The 19704-nt window shown below is 34.7% G+C and overlaps 2 protein-coding genes across 4 annotated transcripts; one reads left to right on the top strand and one right to left on the bottom strand.

The window, feature by feature from the left end:
• The first annotated feature begins 6671 nt into the window (after window positions 1-6671).
• On the top strand, window positions 6672-13054 carry LOC130971822 (uncharacterized). 2 transcript variants are annotated; one of them, XM_057897135.1, is made up of 14 exons: window positions 6672-6906; window positions 7507-7729; window positions 8200-8281; window positions 8415-8518; window positions 8656-8782; window positions 8955-9049; window positions 9528-9651; window positions 10286-10366; window positions 10563-10661; window positions 10762-10941; window positions 11056-11193; window positions 11275-11334; window positions 12083-12217; window positions 12467-13054. In XM_057897135.1, exons 2-14 carry the CDS (start codon window positions 7689-7691, stop codon window positions 12707-12709), a joined length of 1509 nt encoding a protein of 502 aa, XP_057753118.1. In that variant the 5' UTR covers window positions 6672-6906; window positions 7507-7688; the 3' UTR covers window positions 12710-13054. The 2 variants fall into 2 exon arrangements, with proteins under 2 accessions (XP_057753118.1, XP_057753119.1); XM_057897136.1 differs by lacking the exon at window positions 6672-6906 and having other exon boundaries at window positions 7270-7729.
• A 313-nt stretch (window positions 13055-13367) lies between these two features.
• Window positions 13368-16494, bottom strand: LOC130971849 (myb family transcription factor PHL7-like). Of its 2 annotated transcripts, none has more exons than XM_057897138.1 (7): window positions 16370-16494; window positions 15362-15544; window positions 15100-15176; window positions 14966-15008; window positions 14800-14857; window positions 14638-14707; window positions 13368-14198 (listed from the first exon to the last, which is right to left on the bottom strand). In XM_057897138.1, the coding sequence occupies exons 2-7, from the start codon at window positions 15531-15533 to the stop codon at window positions 13668-13670; spliced, it is 951 nt and encodes a 316-aa protein (XP_057753121.1). In that variant the 5' UTR covers window positions 15534-15544; window positions 16370-16494; the 3' UTR covers window positions 13368-13667. The 2 variants fall into 2 exon arrangements, with proteins under 2 accessions (XP_057753121.1, XP_057753120.1); XM_057897137.1 differs by lacking the exon at window positions 16370-16494 and adding an exon at window positions 16098-16363.
• Between the last annotated feature and the right edge of the window lie 3210 nt (window positions 16495-19704).

Below are 19704 nucleotides of genomic sequence, written 5' to 3'. Positions count from 1 at the left end.
TTGGGATCCGTGCCTTAATTGATTACAAGAAACATGACATGCTACATGTAGGCTGTAGCGTTCTAATTGTTAAGAATTAACCAAAGAACACGACGTGTTGGATATAGGGTTTAACGCATATCATTAATTAAATACTAGCCTTGTTAAAGTTGATAAAGCTCAAATGGTAAAATAATATGTTTAGACAAGGTGGTGGTGGTCGGTGGGGGAGATTGGAGGGTGATTTGAAAATAGATCAGTCAGAAGGAAGCCTCGTATACACAAGGGCAACGGCCTCGTATACACAAGGGCAACGGCTATTTTTCCTTGCTCGTTCCCTGGTTCCATTTCAACTATATTTGATTAGACGCAGATTAAAAATAAGGTAAAAACTCAGGTGCAATCGGCTTCACGTGAAGTTGATATCTGAGAGCCGTTAGATGATTTGACTGATTTGACTAAATTTTTATCTAACGGTTTTCAGGTATCAACTTCACGTAAAGTCGACTTCACCTGAGTTTTTACCTATATATATATTTGTTATAAGAATAATAAGTTCTATCTGAATATTTATTATAGGATATCTGAATATTTATTATAGGATATTACGTTTTTATTATTTTGATTCTCTTAGCACTTGTAAATATCTTTTTATATTGCACAACTCCTTTTTCTACTATTCTCTCTTACTTTTTTAACATGGTATCAGAGCCATATCCTCCTTGAGGAAGATAGATTGTTTTTTTTAGTGAAATTACCGTATTTTTCATACTTTTTTTTCGTGTCATTTTTTTTTCTTCTCTTTCATCAATGTTTTGATGCCTTCTCACATCACTGATTAGCTCATTCACTACTTACGTATTCTTATGAAGAAATTATATGTTTTTCGTCACCTTCCGATAATTTGTCATCTCTTCGCACTGTCACTTTTTCAGCAGCTTTCCGGCAGTTCGCCATCTTTTCAGTAATTTTTCAGCAATTAGCCACTTTTGCGGCAGTTTCGTCTGCGTTCCTTTTCGGCAGTTTTGTCTGAGCTTCCTTCTGGCAGTTCTGTCTACGCTTTCCTCGTGGCAGTTTCGTTTGCTCTTCCTCGTGGCAGTTCCGTCTGCGCTTCCTTTCGGCAATTTCTTATGTGCTTCCTTCCCACAGTTCCCTCTGCTCTTTCTTCTGGCAGTTCTGTCTGCACCCGTTCTATCAGTTTATTCATTTTTTTCTCTTTATTTCGTTGTTTTAAATAAGTTTCAAACTCAAGTTGATGGGTGATGTTAAAATATATTAGGATCAATTAGCTTTCATTAGAATTATTTAACATATCTAAATATTATTATAAGATATTACGTCTTTATTATTTCGATTCTCTTAACAAACACTTATAAATATCTTTTTATATTGTATAATTCCATATACAACTTGAATACACATAAATCCTTTCTATACTACTCTCTCTTACCTTTTTAACAGTCTATTATACCAAAGAAAACTTCCATAAGTGCAATCCCAGACACCAACGAAAAGTGATTCTATGTTGAGGCTAAAAGATACACCAAAGATCCCCAAAAAAATCTATCAAACACATGCACAACGAATGAAAAACTACCGTTAGTTTTCTCACTCATTTTTGGTCGTCTTTCCAACATTTTTGAGCAATCGTCATTAAGCCATTGTGTTCGTCTCTCTGTTGCAAGTATAGCGAATGAAAAACTACCGTCGTTGGAGCCTCCATGCACCGCCAATGCTGCCTAAAGGTCGAGTGCTTCCATCACTTCATAAGCTTTCCAGATTTTCCAGATTCAATCCAGAGCATTCAATTGAAACCTCAAAATTAACGGCCAAGATTTGCTGACTTGCGTCCATTCTAAGACCTGCTCATGTTGACTCGTGCTATGACCCCCACTTTTCGCCCGACCTGGTTTAACTTTGGCCCACCTTGACTATACTTGCTGACGTGTTTTTCACGTCCAGTCGTGTGCTGCCACGTATCAAAAGCATGTTGACGTGGCACCCAATGAAACTATTTCCTAAGATTTTTCTATGTGATATTTTCATTTTCGACCTTTGTTTTTCTAAATTCTACTCCGATATTTATTATTTTTAAATTACTTGAGGAATAGTTAACTTTTTTCATGGAGAAATTAGATATCCTTCAGCCAACTATTATTCTTAATGGCTCCAATTATAATAATTGGGTTGAAGCTATGAGATCATTTTTGAAAGGCCGTTAATTATGGTATTATGTGGCTGGTGATATTGTGTGTCCAAGCTAAGTAAAAGTGAGCCTGAAAAATCTAAAGAAGCAACTAAAAATTCCAAAAAAGCTTTCTCTAAACCGATTGATGTTGACAAAGCCTTTGTCGAGAAATTGGAAGACTGGAATAATAAGAATTACCAAATTATTACCTATTTTTGCAATATATCAACACCTAGCATCCACCTTTATTTTGGGTATTTTGAAATTGCTAAAGAGGTATGGAATCATTTGGCCAAAATGCTACACCATTTTTTATCTTTCACATCAATATCAATTGTTTAAAGAACTTTACAATCTTAAGTAAGAATGTGGTCAGGTTGTTTATAATTTTCTAGGACAGATTGAATGTATTTGGGATCAATTGACCTCTTGTGAACTTATTCTTAAAGATGTTATTATGTTAAAACCTATGAGGATTATCGCAATCAGACATGTCTAATTCAGTTTCTCGTGACAGTTATGGGTGATTATGAGCCAACCAGAGCTTCTCTTCTTCATCAAAATCCTTTGTCTAGTCTTGAAAATGTTCTCTCTCATCTTAAGTCTGAAAAAACATGTCTAGAGTTGACTCGATACAAAACTGATGCTATCTTTGTAGTTACCAACAAAAAGGGCAATTTTGTCGAAATTGTAATCGTTCTAGTCACCTTATACTAGATTGTCCCTCAATTAAATGTTGTAAATACAAGCAACAAGGTCATATTACCTCCAACTGTTCCATTCTCTATTCACTGCTGCAAATAACTGGGTCACTTGATAACTACTTGTCCTACTCGTCCACCTTGTCTAGATCAAAACAAGTATCATCTTTACTCTAATGCTCCTAAGTCGATGCTTGTCACTATAGCGGTTGTCGCTGATATATCTACCTCATCTACTTTTGATAGTCCATCTTTTGTTTTTTTTTTCATTTGATATTGAGTTTTTCTTAAACAATTTTTTTCATCATCTAGTAATACTTCTGCTGCTCTATGCACTCCTCTAGGTTACTCTAAATGGTACTTTGATTCTAGTTGTTTCAATCACGTGCCACATATCTATTATGCTTTCTCCTCTTTGTCTACTACTACTACTACTACTACTATTCTATTTATCTACACTACTGATGGATCTCTTATGTATGTGAATCATAAAGAATCTGTCTCACAGTCTGACCTTCACCTACTTGATAGTACTTATTTTATTCCTAAATTGAATTTCAATCTTATTTCTATATGTCAATTAATTGAACTTGATTTTGATGTTAATTTTTCTATTTTTAGTTATCGTGTGCATGATCCTTGGACGGGACAAATTATCAGGACTGCATGTAAGATCGGTAGACTGCTTGAACTTAGAAAACTTCATGTTCCCTCTACTACAAACTTCTGTGTTTTTTTTTACCATCCACACTTTACTTATGGCATCATCGTCTTGCTTACAGTTCATTAGGAAAATTGCATCCTTTCGTGTCTAAGGGAGTATTAGGATTAGTCAATAATTAGCCTTTTAATTGCATTTTTTATCAAATTACAAAATAATTAGCTTTATCTTTTCATAATAGTTTATCTCTTGCTTATTCTTTTTTTGATCTTATGCACTCTAATGTTTGGCAGCCTGCTCCCACAGTTTCTATGCGGGGACTCGATATTTTATTATATTTATTGATAATTATTCACATTTTACTTGAATTTACTTAATGTCCAATAGATATGAATTGCTTCAGACTTACATCAATTTTGCTACTATGATTAAAACACAATTTTCCAAAATCATTAAAATTTTTTGACGTGATAATGCAATGGAGTACCGTGACTCCAAACTTTTGAACTTCCTTGCTGAACACGGCACCTTGTCTAAATTCTCTTGTCTTGGAACGTCTCAACAAAATGGTAGAGAGGAATATAAACATTGTCATATTCTTGACTCTGTTCGTGCAATGCTTCTTTCCTCTTATTGTTCTAAACGTGTTTGGGGTGAAGCTGTTCTCACTGTTATATATCCATATTATCAATCGCTTTTTTTTCCTCTGTTTTAGGTAACATAATTTTTTTAGCACCTCTATAATACTTCTCCAAACTATAGTTCGTTTAGAGTATTTGGTTGTGTCTGTTTTGTTCTCCTCTAGCCCAATGAACATAAATAAACTTGAACCTCGGGCTCACCTATGTTGTTTTCTTGGTTATGACACTGAACATAAAAGGTTATCGTTGTTGGGATCCTATTTCTCAACGAATTTGCATATCTCGTTATATTGTATTATGAAAACATCATGTATTTTTGAGTTTCTCTTCCTTTCACTCTATTTTTCCTACCCATTCATCTTTCTTTACAAATACTTTCGTTGATCTTTTTCCTAATGATGATAATACAAGAACTATGATCCAAGCTTGAACGATGATCTTGCTCATGTGGAACTTCCTCCTCTGTCCACTCGTAGTACTAGGGTAAGAAATTCACCTCCATCTCTTCTTGATCATCATATAAAAAAGTCTGCACACATCCAAATTGACAATAAATAATGTAGAAAGAAATTCAAGTATTAGATAAAAGCACATACTTAAGACTTGGTTGATCTTTCTTTTGATCAGGAAGTTATGAGTAATAGATGAGTATACAAACTCAAAATGATATCCTTAGTTTTTACTTAAGTTTGAAAGGAATATTAGAATATAGTTAATAAATTAGGTATAAGATTAGTAGAATTATTAAAAAGTTGTTAGTGTTAGTGAATAATTAGTAGAGTTAAGATTATTAATGAAAATATGTGTATCAATAACTTTCTTGTATGGTTGTATCGATGAATTATACAACATACTAAAACACAATTTTTAATTCTTTTCGTATATTTTTCTATCACCTTTTTTAGTTTCTACAACAGTGGTGTTTGTTATCCAATTTTTCTACAATAGAGAATTCACAGCTTCACTCCAATGAAGAGCAAGTAGGAGAAAATATTATACTGTGTTTAGTTTGCGTTTTTTATTTTCTGTTTTTATTTTTAATATTTTTTATTTTTTAAAATTTGTGAAAAAAAAAATCAAAACAGTAAAAATAATAAAATTTTATTTTTTATTTTCATCTCCTACTTTTATTTTTTTTTCACAAAATTCAAAAAATAAAAAAATACTGAATACAAAAACAAAAAATAAAAATGTAAACCAAACACACTCTTATATTAAAGGTAACATTTTAGTAAATGTTGGTTATTTCATTGAAAGTGTCATCCTAAGAACAAGCAGATAAACTACACATTTGACAACAAAGATAGAAATAATACTAAATTAAAGCATTATGACACAGGAAGAGTAAAAGTTCGACAGCAAAAAAGGCTCAAATGAATCCCCCATCACTCTGCTGCCGAAATAAATATCATCTTCTACTTCTCCCAGTTCATACTACATCATCCCCCTGCTGCTGAAAATAAGCATTAAACCCACTAACCTTGCTCCTGAAGATACTAATAAGTTTAATTTTTTAAGTAAAGAATAACAAAACTGTTGAAAATTTGAAATAGTACGAGGAAAAAGTGTGGCAAAGTAATGAGTTGACCTTTACCTAAGTACCTATATATTTATGGGGGAATAAAGATAATCTACTTAGAATTAAAAGCAATTCAACATGTAGTTAGAGAAAATTAGCAAAGAATGTGAGATATACATTTTCGATTAGGGAAATTCTCAATTTCCAAACACTCGTGTAAGCCAGTTAGTGAAACAGAGAATTTTCTAAATTTTAGGATTCCTAAATCACAACGAACTGAATACACAAATACCAGTCCCAAAATCAAACCACAGAGACTCAAAAAGCTTAATATAAAGAAAGGATTTGAAGATGGGGAAATGAAAAAAGTAAAGTAAAAAAAAGAATAGAAGAGAATAATAATGTTGCGTCAGAGAGAAGAAAGAGAGACCTTGTTGTTGTGTTGTTGACTCAAGATTATCCATGTAACGTAAACTGCATTGAGCATTTGAGTTCTATGTCTTTCTTCTGAGTTTGACTTTGACTTTGACTTTGTCATCACAATTTCACTCTAATTAAGAATTTTTTTTTTCTTTTTCTGGTTTTTAAACTGTTTAATATTGGAAAGGTAACCTTTTGAATCGAAATACTTTCTGATGTAGACCGTAGACGTAGAATTTCATGATATAAAACAAGTTTTAACTTCAATTTTTTGGTGTTTATACTTTTTAGTTATTTGACGTGAATTGTTATTTGTTTAGTTATCATTATTTTATATATTAATTAAAATAATAATTAAAATTTAAAGGGTGGAATAATTCGTCCATGTCACCTCGAGTTCCAAATGGAAATTTGTGAGTAGCCTTTCCAATAGTATAAAAAATTAAACTTTTTATGGAATAAAGTTTTTATTTTTCACTCTTAAAGAGCGAGTTAGCAAAAACTTACGGTAATAAAAGGAAGCAGGAATCTCAAAAATTGTTTAAAAAATGTTTGACAGGCAACAACAACTCAGAAAAAAGTCCATCCTTCACAGCTTAATCTTCATCTTCATCTTCATCTTCTTCTCCTCCGTTCAATTCATCACTACAATCTTAGCAGTGGGGAGAATCTTCTCTTCAACTTATTCGGTTCCCTTGTTGAGCTTCATTACTCTTCTTAGGACTAGCATTTGCTTTTGGGTGGTACTGGAATCTCAGCTCAGCTCAGCTCAGGTCACAACCCAACTTTTCATTCCGGTAAAGTTGTTTCCTTTTCCACCTTCTCTTTCCTTTTTTCAAGGTTATTCACTCTCTTCTTCGGGAAATCAGTGGGAAGAGCGTCAATGTGGCATTTTGGGATGTGGGATCTGACTAGGAATTCGCGTCTCTTCTCTCTTACCCCACATTTTTCTCTTTTTCAACTTTTTACAATTTTCTAACACATTTTGAGTTTTCTCTTTCTTGTTTCTCTTTTGTTTGTGCAATTGACGTGTGCCCACTCGCTCAATATTTTTTTGGAAGTTGATAAAGTTGCTTACTTCTATCATTGTAAATGTAGAAGAGGGGGTTCGAACATAGCTTTCTTGTGGGTTAGGTTGGTATGGGGGTGAAAATGGGGAGAAAATTTCTGTTTACTATGTCTTTTCTCTGGTTTTCTTGAGATGCAGTTTTTGTATGATTTTAAGGGCGTTTGGATCTGGAGAGTGCTCTTGTATACTTGGGACACGACCATCCTCTTTCTAAAATTGAAAATTTTCAGGAACTAGTGCCAGAATTAGTAATGGGTTTTGCACTGTTTGTTTCGTAATGCAAAATGATTTCTTTTTTCTGAGTGGCAAGTTGGTGTTGTTTCTCAAGGACTTGGGCATGGTGGAATTCTAATTCACAAGGAAGATATATTTGGGAGATTTGAGATTAAGTTGCAGTTTGAAGATGGCGTTGGTGGCAGAGAATTGACTTTGAGCTTCTCAGAGACTCCGCTGTAGTTGTAATCTCATGAGGCGGAGTTGCTCTGAGGTACATGTAGAAGTAGAAACAAGATGATTGAGCAGTTCATCAATTTCGTGATTCGGCCTCCCAGGTATTAATCTATGATTCACTGGCTGCTGTGGCTTTGGCACAATGGTACTGTTCAAGTTAGTAGGTGCTGTTTAGTGTTGATATGGCTTCTGGGGACAGAGAATGTTTATGCTGAGTATATGATTTGGGGGCTCTTTCTCCTCAAAGGAGGACCCTTATTTTGTTAATCACACCATTAATATTTGCAAGTTTCTCTTGACTTGACTTAACATATTTGTCCGTATCTATTATTTGCTGTTACTATCCTTGTTAACCTCTCTACATATTATGTGTTGTCTCAATCACATCCAAAGAAATATCTTATACAAGTTTCACCATAGTTTTTTTTTCTTAAATTGTTTTTACATGTTCAGTTAATGTAGATAAAGTACTAAATGCCTTTGTATGAAGCATCCATTCCTCAACTTGTTATTGCTTTTTGCTAGCCAATTGAGTTGCTGCTTCAATGCATTTACTTTGTCACATGTACAGGGCGGAGTATAATCCAGAGCAGTACCTATGGGACAAGGAATTCTCCCTTGCTGGAAGAACATACCAAAGGCAGGATTTGGAGGCAAGTATGGACTTGATTTATTAATTTATTTATTTTTCTATATATAGATTATAGAAGTTACATCATGATACCATTTCTTTATGTGCCTGTAGATTATGTGTTTATGTGTTGATTTATTTTTTCTAATCTGCAGCTCAAGAATGCGAGAGGCCATACTTTACAATGTAGTCATTATCTTCCTTCTCCTTTCCCTGAAGATACTTCTCTGCCTTGTGTAATATATTGCCACGGGAACAGGTATATAATATTTATTTTTAATGGGCACTGCCATTGTGCAATCATAAAACATATATTTCAATATGTTGGTCTCCAAAATCTAATATCCATTCAATTCTTATCTATTTTCATATGTGTGCATTTGTACAATGATGCAGTGGATGTAGGGCAGACGCCAACGAAGCTGCTGTAATTCTTCTTCCATCAAATATTACTGTTTTTACTCTTGACTTCTCAGGATCTGGCTTATCTGATGGAAACTATGTTAGCCTTGGTTGGCATGAAGTATGTTGCCTCTTTCAATCTTTGTACTTTATACATATTGACTTGCTTAGTTAGCTCCAAATTCTAACTTTGGTTTCTGCATGCAACATCTTTTATGAATTACTATGACATGACTTCTTATGCACAAGAAAATTATCAAGTTATTTTATTCTTCCCATCTTTTGTGTTGTAGAAAGATGATCTCAAGATGGTGGTGTCATATTTGAGAAGCAACAAACAAATATCACGTATAGGTCTCTGGGGACGATCAATGGGTGCTGTTACTAGGTATTGCATATTTCACTAAACTTTTTTATTGTTATTGATCATTATAAGAGTTTGTGCTGCTTTAATACTTTATTGTCTGCTAAGCGTAAACCCCCCATCCCAAAAGAAAGAAATTAAGCATCATCAGTGGGTGATTTTGACATTTTATTCTAATATAATTTCATGACTTAAGTTTCTGTTATGGATGGTGTAAATACTCTCTTGCTCCCTTTCCTCTGGACAAAATCAAGGGCTTCCTATAGAGAAGAATCTTTTTGTTATTGTTTGATAAAGTGGAAAAATATAATTGGGAAAAAGAACTCATAATTTGTTCCCTTTTGAATACATGATCTAAAGCTTTGATGACACAATATATTTAGAAGTTTTGTAAATCACATAATGGCTCTATGCCTAAGACTTAAATTCCAGATGCTATGCTTCCCATAGATACATAGAGTGATGAGCCACTCCTGTATTAATTCACTTTCCTGACTTGTAGCCTTCTTTATGGAGCTGAAGACCCTTCTATTGCTGGAATGGTATTGGATAGTGCCTTTTCAAACTTGTATGATTTGATGATGGAGCTTGTAGATGTCTACAAAATTCGGCTTCCCAAGTTCACGGTACTCTCTCTTTTTCTGGAACAGCCATGTAGTGATATAAACCAGCTGCATTGTTATAACTGCATCCACATATGCTCCTTGTTTTTCATAGACAGTGGTTTTAATTTCTAGGACCTATGATATCTGCACTTGGACACTTGACTTTTACAGATTGATACTACTGATTCACATAAGCAGGAAGCATTGTGAAATTTATATATGATTTATGAATTTACTTTTATTACTTTTTTTTTGTTAAAATGGAACAAAAAGGGAATTGGAATCTTAGGACTGAAACATAAAGTTTAAGTTTTTTCTTTTAATAGGGTATTTTTACTGAGGTTCTTTTTTATTTGGAAACTAAAGATGGAAGTTGGTAGTCATTAATTAATTCTTTTCTATATTAGAAATGGAAACAAACAGTCACGACTAGAACACCACAAATTTGTATAGACACAAACCTTAGCTGTGACAAGTTTAAGAACAAACAGACACTGCTTAAAATGAAATATACTTGCAGTGCTTTTATTGCTTTTCTGCCCCTTAATGTTGTTTTGTTTTCATTCATTTGCTAAATTCATTGAGCAATGGAGCTAAAGCCTGTTAACTTGAATTATCTACTTTGATTATAGTGTTGCATTTGCCCTGCATTTAGGTTAAAATGGCTGTGCAATACATGCGGCGGGTTATTGAGAAGAAGGCAAAGTTTGATATTATGGATCTGAATTGTTTGCTGGTATGTATTAATTATGCAATTTTCTTTCATAACATTGAACAGCCATATTTTGAGATCATATAATTTTTTATGGAACAAAACTGATAATGGTTTTTTTGCCATGATATCTGAGAATAATAATTTTTTCTGTCTAAACAAATTGTTAGAAAGTTTTTTTTTCCATTTTTATCTCAAATTAATGCTTTAAAGCCTACAGGTTGCACGGAAGACATTCATTCCTGTTTTATTTGGACATGGGAGTGATGACAAATTCATTCAGCCCCACCATTCTGATCTTATATCTGAATCCTATGCGGTACTAATTTATTTCATTTTGATCATGAGGCTTCTTGGAAGCCTATTCATTTCCTTGCCCTTAATAGCCAAAATAGCTAACTTTGTTTATGGATTTGCAGGGTGATAAAAATATCATAAAATTTGATGGTGACCACAACTCTTCTAGGCCACAGTTCTTTTATGATTCGGTTTCTATTTTCTTCTATAATGTCCTCCACCCTCCTCAAGTTTCTAGAGCTGATAAGCTTGAGAAATATTATGATTTGGGGGATTTGAAACTTGGTTCTGGCGTGAATGAGGTAATTAGCTTTTAGGATCTTATGTGGTTTTATTTATACAGTAGTATGATTTAGTCATTCAACTACATTAAGTGAGAAAACAAAAAACTAACTTTGCTCTTGTTTTGATGCTAGAACCTAATATATGAGATACTCTCTAGTCTTCGATCTGCAACTGCTGATGCTGCAAGCTCATCTTCTGCTCTTCCAACAATTTCAACTACAAAATCAGTTACTGAACTTCTATCGGAAGTTGCACCATCTGCTGATCTGGTATCTGCCTTAACCTTCTATCCATGCTATTTCCTTCCAAACATTTTGTATTGTTGAATTCATTCGTTTCTTGTACTTTAGGAATCCGTGTTTACAGAAGAAATTGTGCATGACAACAATGAGCCTACAAATGATGTACAGGTGATCTTATCAAGTACCGTATGAAATTAAGAAATTACTCAGTCTCTTCCCTCCCCCTTCTCTCGCTAACATGGCCTGAAATGGCGACTAAATCCCCATTTTGGTCCCTGAGATTCACGCGATTATTCATTTTGGTCCCCGAAATTCAAAATTACCTATATTGGTCCTCCAGATTCAAGTTCGGGCACCAATGTGGTCCCTCGACTATTTTCGGCGATGATAAGGCAAACGAAGTGCAAGATGACACCCTCCCTACCACGCTGGATGTTGCAACGGCTAGCTGACGTGGCGAGAGTTGTATTTGTATCCAATTTAGTCCCTCAAACCCTAATTATCTTATTATTTATCTGAGTTATAATGACAAAGTTTTAACAAGGGGGGACTAAATTGGATACAAATACAACCCTCGCCACATCAACTAGCCCTTACAGCGTCCAACGTGACAGGAAGGGTGTCATCTCAGCACTCCATTTGCCTAATCATCACCGGAAAGAGTCGAGGGACCATATTGGTGCCCAAACTTGAATCTGGAGGACCAGTATAGGTAATTTTGAATTTCGAGGACCAAAATGAGTAATCGCGTGAATCTCAGGGACTAAAATGGGGATTTAGTCCTGAAATGGCATATGTTTATTCATGTTTTTTAAAAGCTCTCCATGTAGGACTTAGTTTTATGATGCAAAGATCATAATTATGGGTATGATGATATTTTGATCAGTTTTGGCTCATGTACTTCATGATTTTACAGGATAAGGTAAATGATCAAACTGAAGATTGTTTCTCATGTACAAGCTCAAACAGAGAAAGTTGGGGCAGATGTTCTTCTTTAGGAGGCAGTGATGAAGAATCTTGTGCAGATTTAAGGGCTGATAACCTCCCTCAGGTATATGTATATTGCATATCGCCATGTGCACATGTGCATGCACACAGACATTTATATGTTTCTCTTCATACTCTTGGTTTTGTTGATTAAACTAAAGGGTAATATTGAAAATGATGTGGAAGTGAAGTGAGATTCTAATTTGCATGTTAGTTTATATCAATGTGGTCTATTTTTGTTGCTTCTCATGCTTATTTGTAGAGTTGGAGACTTGGAATATTGTAATGATATCATTGATGTTAACAATTTCAGAATACATTGGATGTATTTGCAACACCTTTGAGAAGCATGAAAGAGAAGTGTTCAGAGGCAAAAGAAGATGAAAAGAAGCTCAAGAAGAACAAGAACAAGATCAAGAAGAAGAAAAAGAAGAAAGGCGAGACAGCTGACAAAAAGGGGAAGGGTGACAGGTTCGAGAAGCTGGAGGCTCTGAGTAGACGACTGCGGCATTGCCTTCTAAAGGGATCAATCCATCGAAGACACGAGTCCTCTTGAACATTTGTATCATACTGACTGACTGACAGACAGACAGACATTCTTCATGTCTAATTCTGAAGTTCTTTGAGCATCTATGTGATCCTGTATTTGTTATAGCCACTCCTTGGAATTTGGTTTTATTGGTTTGTAATTGTAGGCAGTCAGTCCTTGTTAATATTAATATTGGTTCCACTTTGGCTTTGTTCTCTCACTTGATTATTCTGTGTCAACGAATTGAATTGTGAGTCAACTCATTTTTCCCTTTTATTTTTGTTTTTGTATCATTATTATTTGGTCAGATTGTTTTCTTGTTGAATGCTCAGTCACAATTCAGAAGTGTCACATATATACCCTTCGTATTACTGGGTCTGCTCATTTTAGCATTTTCCGTGGGCCTGGGCCAGTTTGACAAAAGGATTGCTGAAGCATGAGAAGCCCATATTTGGTCATTGGTGACCTTTAAACAATATTATAGTATGCAGCTGAGGCTTAGCTCAACTGGCAACACTATGCGCCTCTTAATATGCTGCACCCGGGTTCAAATCTTGGTGAGTGCACCAAGTATTGATTATGAACCCTTAAAATGTGTGTGGGTGAGTGTGTAGTGTGGGTGAGTTGTGATACCTAAGATTGGGGGTTGTCCAATCCACTTGACAAAAAAAAAAAAAAGACAATATTATAGTATGAATATCGAATTTCTAATATATGGTGCATCAGAGCACATACTACTGCACTGTTCCTAAGCATCTGCACTCTGCAGTTACATTGACTGATAAGATCACGTACAACCGATCAGCGTCTTCGAGTCGCCGTCATGAATAGGTCTACACCCAAAGCGAAATCTGAGTGTACTGAAAACTAAGAGCTACAGCCTACAGGTTCCATAATCTACAAGAGTGCATATGATATGCCCGACTAAATGAAATGAAATCAGTCCTAATGCACAAGCTTCTTGCTAGAATAAATCACAGATTACTCATACAACCCTACTGGAATTCCTTGTCACACTTTTGGCAGCTATACCCATTGAATGATCATATTCCTCCTGGGGAGTAGAAACAACATTTGGTTGCTTGTTTGATGAGACATTTGACTCCAGTATTTGATGCGGAAGCAGCATTTCTGGTCTAGAATATGATCCATCTATGTTCAAGCGCTGTTTCTTTGTTGATCTCTCCTCTTCAGGGCCACCAGTGGGGTTGCCAACATGGCAACCAGAATCAGGTGTCAACGGTTCATGCTGAGATGAAAAGGATTCATCAATTGAAAGACTCTTAGCCAGGGCTTGTTCTTTCACAGCTACCTCCAGAAGGGGGCTCTCAGAGGTTGTGGCAGGGGTTGCTTGATGGGTCTTATTATCTTCTTGGCCCATAACTCCTGTAACCAGAGCTGTAGCCCCCCAGTCAGGTGCTTCTGTAAGAACACCGCCGAGCCGCTGCTGCTCTTCAATAATCTTCTTCAAGTATTTACCCTGCGCTTCTATCCTTAGTTGTAGTTGTCTCTGCACCTGTTTCGCATTTTTTTTTTTTTTGGGTGAAAAAAGAAAGGTTAAAAAGCTTGGCATTTTAAACACAATTCATCATTCTATCAAAACTGCTTTTTGTTTTGTTTAACTTCATACTGGACTTCAGGCACGATTCGTATACAACTCAAGTGAAATTGCAAAGAACACCGGATTTGGTATGCCCATAGTCTAATGTGAGACTTGGTGGGGGCTCCTGTCATCCTGTGGAAGGGGTTATTACTTAACATCATCAAAAGTTTCCATCAGAACAAGCGCTACCACCCTAGTCAAAGACTCACACTTAGAGTAATTGAACTTAAAACTTCAATAACTTTTTTTTTTGGGGTGTGTCGTTGATTTTTATTTATTAAGCGAATTCATGCGTATTATTAAATAAAATAAAGATAGAAAAATCCATCTCATCATTTCATATATGAATGACCTCTAATTGCTCATGCAGTCGCTTCTGCACCTCCATTTGAAGCTTTAGTGCTTCAGTAATTTGCATCCCACTGCATTCAGATACACAAGCCCCAACTATTAACTTCAGTCACAACTGGTACTGGTATTAAATCCCAAAACAAATACAGGCAGTCATACTTACGATGAACCATCAAGATTAGAAAGTACATCCTCTGTTTCTTTCTTCTCAGTGTTTTTCTCTTTGATCAAGAATGTAAAAAAGGTATCACCACGTAACCGGAGGGTCAGTTAAAGTTAAAAGAATCTTCTCCATGAATTTTTAAACAATGAAATTCAGCATGACATACCATCAGTTGAGGAGTCAGGTAGGTATTTTGCTAGTCGATATTTCTGAACAGAAGCAATGAGGATAAAGAGTAAAGACCGAGGTGACAATCATGGACGAATATCGAGTTTAGCAAGGCCGAGAAAACATTGTTACCTGTAAATGACTTTTGACATGGTAAATTGTCAACCCTTGCACACCCATTACTCTGAGGACACCTTTAGGTGTGGCACCTGGGAAAACAAAAGGTTATCAAATTTAAGTTGCTTTCATCACAAGGAATCATTCATGTTGTATTGGATTCTTCACCTAAAATCAGGATACCCAGTCAACAGCAAGTACTAACAATAAGATTATCAATTTACATTCAAACTGTATTATTTTCTTTGTTCCATGCATAGGAGAAGGAAAAACTCACGATCTGGCCCACCAAGTTGAGCAACCGCGTCGACGAAGCGTTCGTGGAGATCATTGGTCCAGCGTAGCCGCTGCTTGGAAGCTAGACTGTTACCTCCATTGACAAGATCCATTGCAGTGGCAACACAATCCATGGGGTGATCACAAACTAATGAGTTGTTTGGGTGATACATTTGTCATTAATCTGAGAGTAGCAGCAGCAATGAAATAAGTGTCAATACTCAACAGAATGCAAACACTGAAACATAAATTCAAGAATCCGGTATGGGCAAACATAAAACAAAGAGAAGAAGACAGAATTGGGCGTAATGATTGTTGGTCCTTTGGAAGCATTGGCGTCCCCACTCCCCACCAAACAGGAAAGTGATTGAAGCTCAATGCTCATAGTTAGCATTGTTGTTGAATTAGGGGGAATTGAAACGGGAAATAGGGGCAAACGTGACTGCTGACTAATTCACATCACGTGCAGGAAGAGAAGGACACACAACCAGCAAGGCAACAAAAACTTGTTAATGTTAGCAATTAGGGTTTCGAAGGTGCCACACACAGAGAAAGAAGAGTTCATAGCTAATAAGCAACGAAGGAGCAAGAATTGAATTAGCAGACAAATTGAAAACTCAAAAAAGAAATAAAGGAATGGAGAGAGATAGAGAGAATTTTTGCATAGAAAGAGTTTGAAAGTGGGTGAGAAGTCAAAGTGGAGCTGGAGCTGGAGCTTGACGCAGCAAGGCACTTACCAGTGACCGGTGGGCCACCCCGGGTTCCTTCAATCTCCGACTCCGACCTCTTCTTTCTCGCGTATACTGTAACTGTAGTAAATACTACGATGCTAATATTTGTACGTACAAATACAATACTCTCTGCTTACGTAAACAGTGCTATTAAGTATTAACTAATAACTACCCCCTTCTTCCTCTGTTCCTTTACTCCCTTCTTCTCTCGGCATTTTCTTTTTGAGATTTCGGTAGAAAACAGAATCAAAACAAAGCGGAGAGACAGAGGTACCTACCTTATCCACTGGAGAAATTAAACACTCGCAAAATATAAGATCCCAAATCCCAATTGTGTATTTAGTACAAACGAAATTGAAAGGGACATAGAATGTGGCCGGTGGCAAAAATATATATCTTTTGTACGTTTTTGTATTTTAAATATTAAAAAGAAGAACAAATAAGCTCTCCATCTATGTTATATTAAGAGAAAAAGCTAAATCGACTCCTGACTTTTTAGCCTGCAAACATTTAAGTTCTCAGTGATTTAAAAATACATTTGAGTTTCTGACATCTTTAAAATCTGTGCATATTAATTCTTGAGTCTAATTTGTCCAATTTTAAAAATTTTCTCACGTGTGTGCATCCGTATCAACGAAGTCAGTACAAGAGGAGTTACGTTTGATTGCTCAAGTGAACATGAGGGATCGATATGTCCAGATTTTGAAAAGATTAGGAATTTGAATGTATTTTCAAATCTTCGAGAACTTAAATATTTGCAAATCAAAATGTCAATAACGTATTTATCCTTTTCTCTTATACTAACAACTAACTCTAACCAAATAATTCAAAGTCACATATATTCGTACGTGTTTATACACTCCTAACAAATATTTAAGATAAACGCTTTTTTGTTACGTAAACGCTTTTTTCTTCCACGTTTTTTCTACGAATTTCTTGTTTTTCTCACATTTTTTTATTTCTCTACGGATTCTTCTTTCTTTTATATAGATTTTGATATGCATCGTTTTTCAATCAAAGTTTGCATTTGAAATTCAGCACTACAATTAAATTCCTATAGGTGTTGCATGTTCGAAAACAATGAATGATTCAAGTTCAGATAAGTTGAACCAGGACGAATTGGATTACTCTTCTGAATCGAATTAAGTGGACGAAGTTTGGTTCGTTCCTAATATATGTAGTTTTATTCTTCAACAATTTGAATTGAATGGAATGAAATGGAATCGAATGCAATTGAATCTAAGTGGCAATAGATAATTTCATTCTTCTTTGTGAAATTCGGTGTTATTTCTGAATTTGAATTTGGATAGAATGCAGTAGTTTCTGAATTTTTAGATGAATCTATTTGGTGTTATATGGGATATTTTTCGGTTCATTTTTATTTTTGTTTGTATTTGATGTTGTTGGTTCTTACGCTATACACTCGGTTTTAAATGAAATTAATTATTTTTTTATTTTATGTGATTTGAACCAACAATGACCAAATTGAAAATCTTTTTATTACAAATATGAAATTCTTTGCTATACATTCAGTTCATTTGTTTTTATATAATGGTGTCGTGCTTATAACATTTTGGTTTGTTTTCAGTATCTGTGTGCTGTTGATAAGCAGTTTGTTCCAAAGGTTGGTATAACTTTCAAGACACTTGAAGAAGTTAAAAATTTCTACAATTATTATTCCAAATTTTCTGGTTTTTCTACAAAAATAACGAACACCACTCGGAATGGAGATAAAATTAATAATCAATTAATCACATGTAGTAGAGAGGGGAAATGAAATCCGAAGATATCTCCAACTCTGAAGACAAATCCCTTAGCTGAAATTAATTGTCCGACAATGATTTATATACATATAATGAAGGACGTTGGTCTTTGGATCATTTTTAAAGTTGTTCTGAATCATTCACATGCATGTTGTCCAAATAGAGCAGAGATGTTTAAACAACATAGGGAGCTAAACATGTTTGTGCGTCGTATGATTGAGAATAATGATGAAGCCAGAATTAGATTGAGCAAAACATACCAATTATTTGTGGTAGCAGCTGGTGGTCACCGTGAACTAAGTTTTATAAAAAAAAAAGATGAAAGAAATTACATTACAAGAAAGGTCCGCATTGTTTCTAAACAAGATGATGCAAAAGAGTTTGAGAAATATTTATTAAGAATGAAAGAAAAGAATCAAAATTTCTTTTACAAGATTGATGTGGAGGTTGATTACTCTATCAAAAATGCTTTCGTATGACTTACAACACAAATAGGTAATTTTGTTGTTCTGGCTTTTGTGCTTTGTGAGCCATATTTCGGTTCATACTAGCTACTTATTTCGGTTCATAACTGTCACTAATTCTGTTTAGACCTAGTGCATCTCTTATCTTGGCAGGGGTTATGTCGATCTTCCCAAAGCGCGTCTCTAAGAATCTTTTATAAAGATTGAAGGAATGTGCCAATTTCCTCAAGAGGTTGTGTGGGACATTCAATGAAATGATATGTCTCAGTGACCAAATCCCATTTCTTCAACAATAGCTTTCTTCTGATCACTCATTTTGGGAAACACGTCAGCTATTGTTCTCGTAGAGCATCTCAAATCGTGAGTTTTCTATAAAGATTTGAAAATTATGTTATATGATATATTTATAATACAAAAATAGAGTTGATTTAGTGTGTATATGCTTACATCGTAAACTGCCTTCGCCTTTATTGAGATGGTCTTCTTGGAAACTTTCTTACTTGTCATTTTGACTGTAAGGAATAAAAAAATTAGTCAGCATCAACTGAACCTCAATTAATTTATAAATGAACCGAAATTAGTTCACGATTTGAACAAGCAGACAAAAAGATTCAATCATCCACAAAAACACATCCAATTCATTTTTGGATCTGAACAAGCACACAAATGATACTGAATGGTGAAGAAAAATAGATGCAAATCAATTTTATATCCAGAAAAGTTATCATTGTGTGTTAAATGATAACAAAAGCACTACAATTACATTCCATGACCTATGTACATCAAATCCAAGCGAACGAGAGCAAATGAACCTCAATTAAACTAAAAAATGAATCAAAATTACTTAAGTAATAAAAAATTTGGTCAATACTTAATAGTAGCATCGACTGAACCTTAGCTAATTCATAAATAAACTGAAACTAGTTCACAATTTAAACAAGCAGACAAAAAGACTAAATCATCAATAAAAATATATCTAATTCAATTCTGGATTTGAACAAGCACACAGATGATACTGAATGGTGAAGAAAACATATACAAATCAATTTTATATCTAGAAAAGTTATCAATGTGTGTTAAATGATAACAAAAGAACTACAATTACATTCCATATCCTAAGTACAATAAATCCAAGCAAACAAGAGCAAATAAACCTCAATTAAACTAAAAAATGATCTGAAATTACTTAAGGAATAAAAAATTTGGTCAATACTTATTAACAGCAGTATCAACTGAATCTCACTTAATTCATAAATGAGCCGAAATTAGTTCACGATTTGAACAAACAGATAAAAAGACTCAATCATCAATAAAAATATATTCAATTCATTTCTGGATTTGAACAAGCACACAAATGATACTGAATGGTGAAAAAAACAAATGCAA

This window comes from Arachis stenosperma, chromosome 1, assembly GCF_014773155.1.
Source record: "Arachis stenosperma cultivar V10309 chromosome 1, arast.V10309.gnm1.PFL2, whole genome shotgun sequence".
NCBI classification, from domain to species: Eukaryota; Viridiplantae; Streptophyta; class Magnoliopsida; order Fabales; family Fabaceae; genus Arachis; species Arachis stenosperma.
This window is presented reverse-complemented; position numbering and strand designations above follow the sequence as displayed.

Coding starts and splice junctions, on each gene's coding strand:
- LOC130971822 (XM_057897135.1), top strand. CDS start 7,689: ATGATTGAGCAGTTCATCAATTTCGTGATTCGGCCTCCCAG. Junction 7,730..8,199: donor TTCGTGATTCGGCCTCCCAG/GTATTAATCTAT, acceptor TCACATGTACAG/GGCGGAGTATAATCCAGAGC. Junction 10,367..10,562: donor TGGATCTGAATTGTTTGCTG/GTATGTATTAAT, acceptor TAAAGCCTACAG/GTTGCACGGAAGACATTCAT.
- LOC130971849 (XM_057897138.1), bottom strand. CDS start 15,533: ATGTATCACCCAAACAACTCATTAGTTTGTGATCACCCCATGGATTGT. Junction 15,177..15,361: donor TCAACTTGGTGGGCCAGATC/GTGAGTTTTTCC, acceptor TTGTTTTCCCAG/GTGCCACACCTAAAGGTGTC. Junction 15,009..15,099: donor ATGTCAAAAGTCATTTACAG/GTAACAATGTTT, acceptor GCTTCTGTTCAG/AAATATCGACTAGCAAAATA.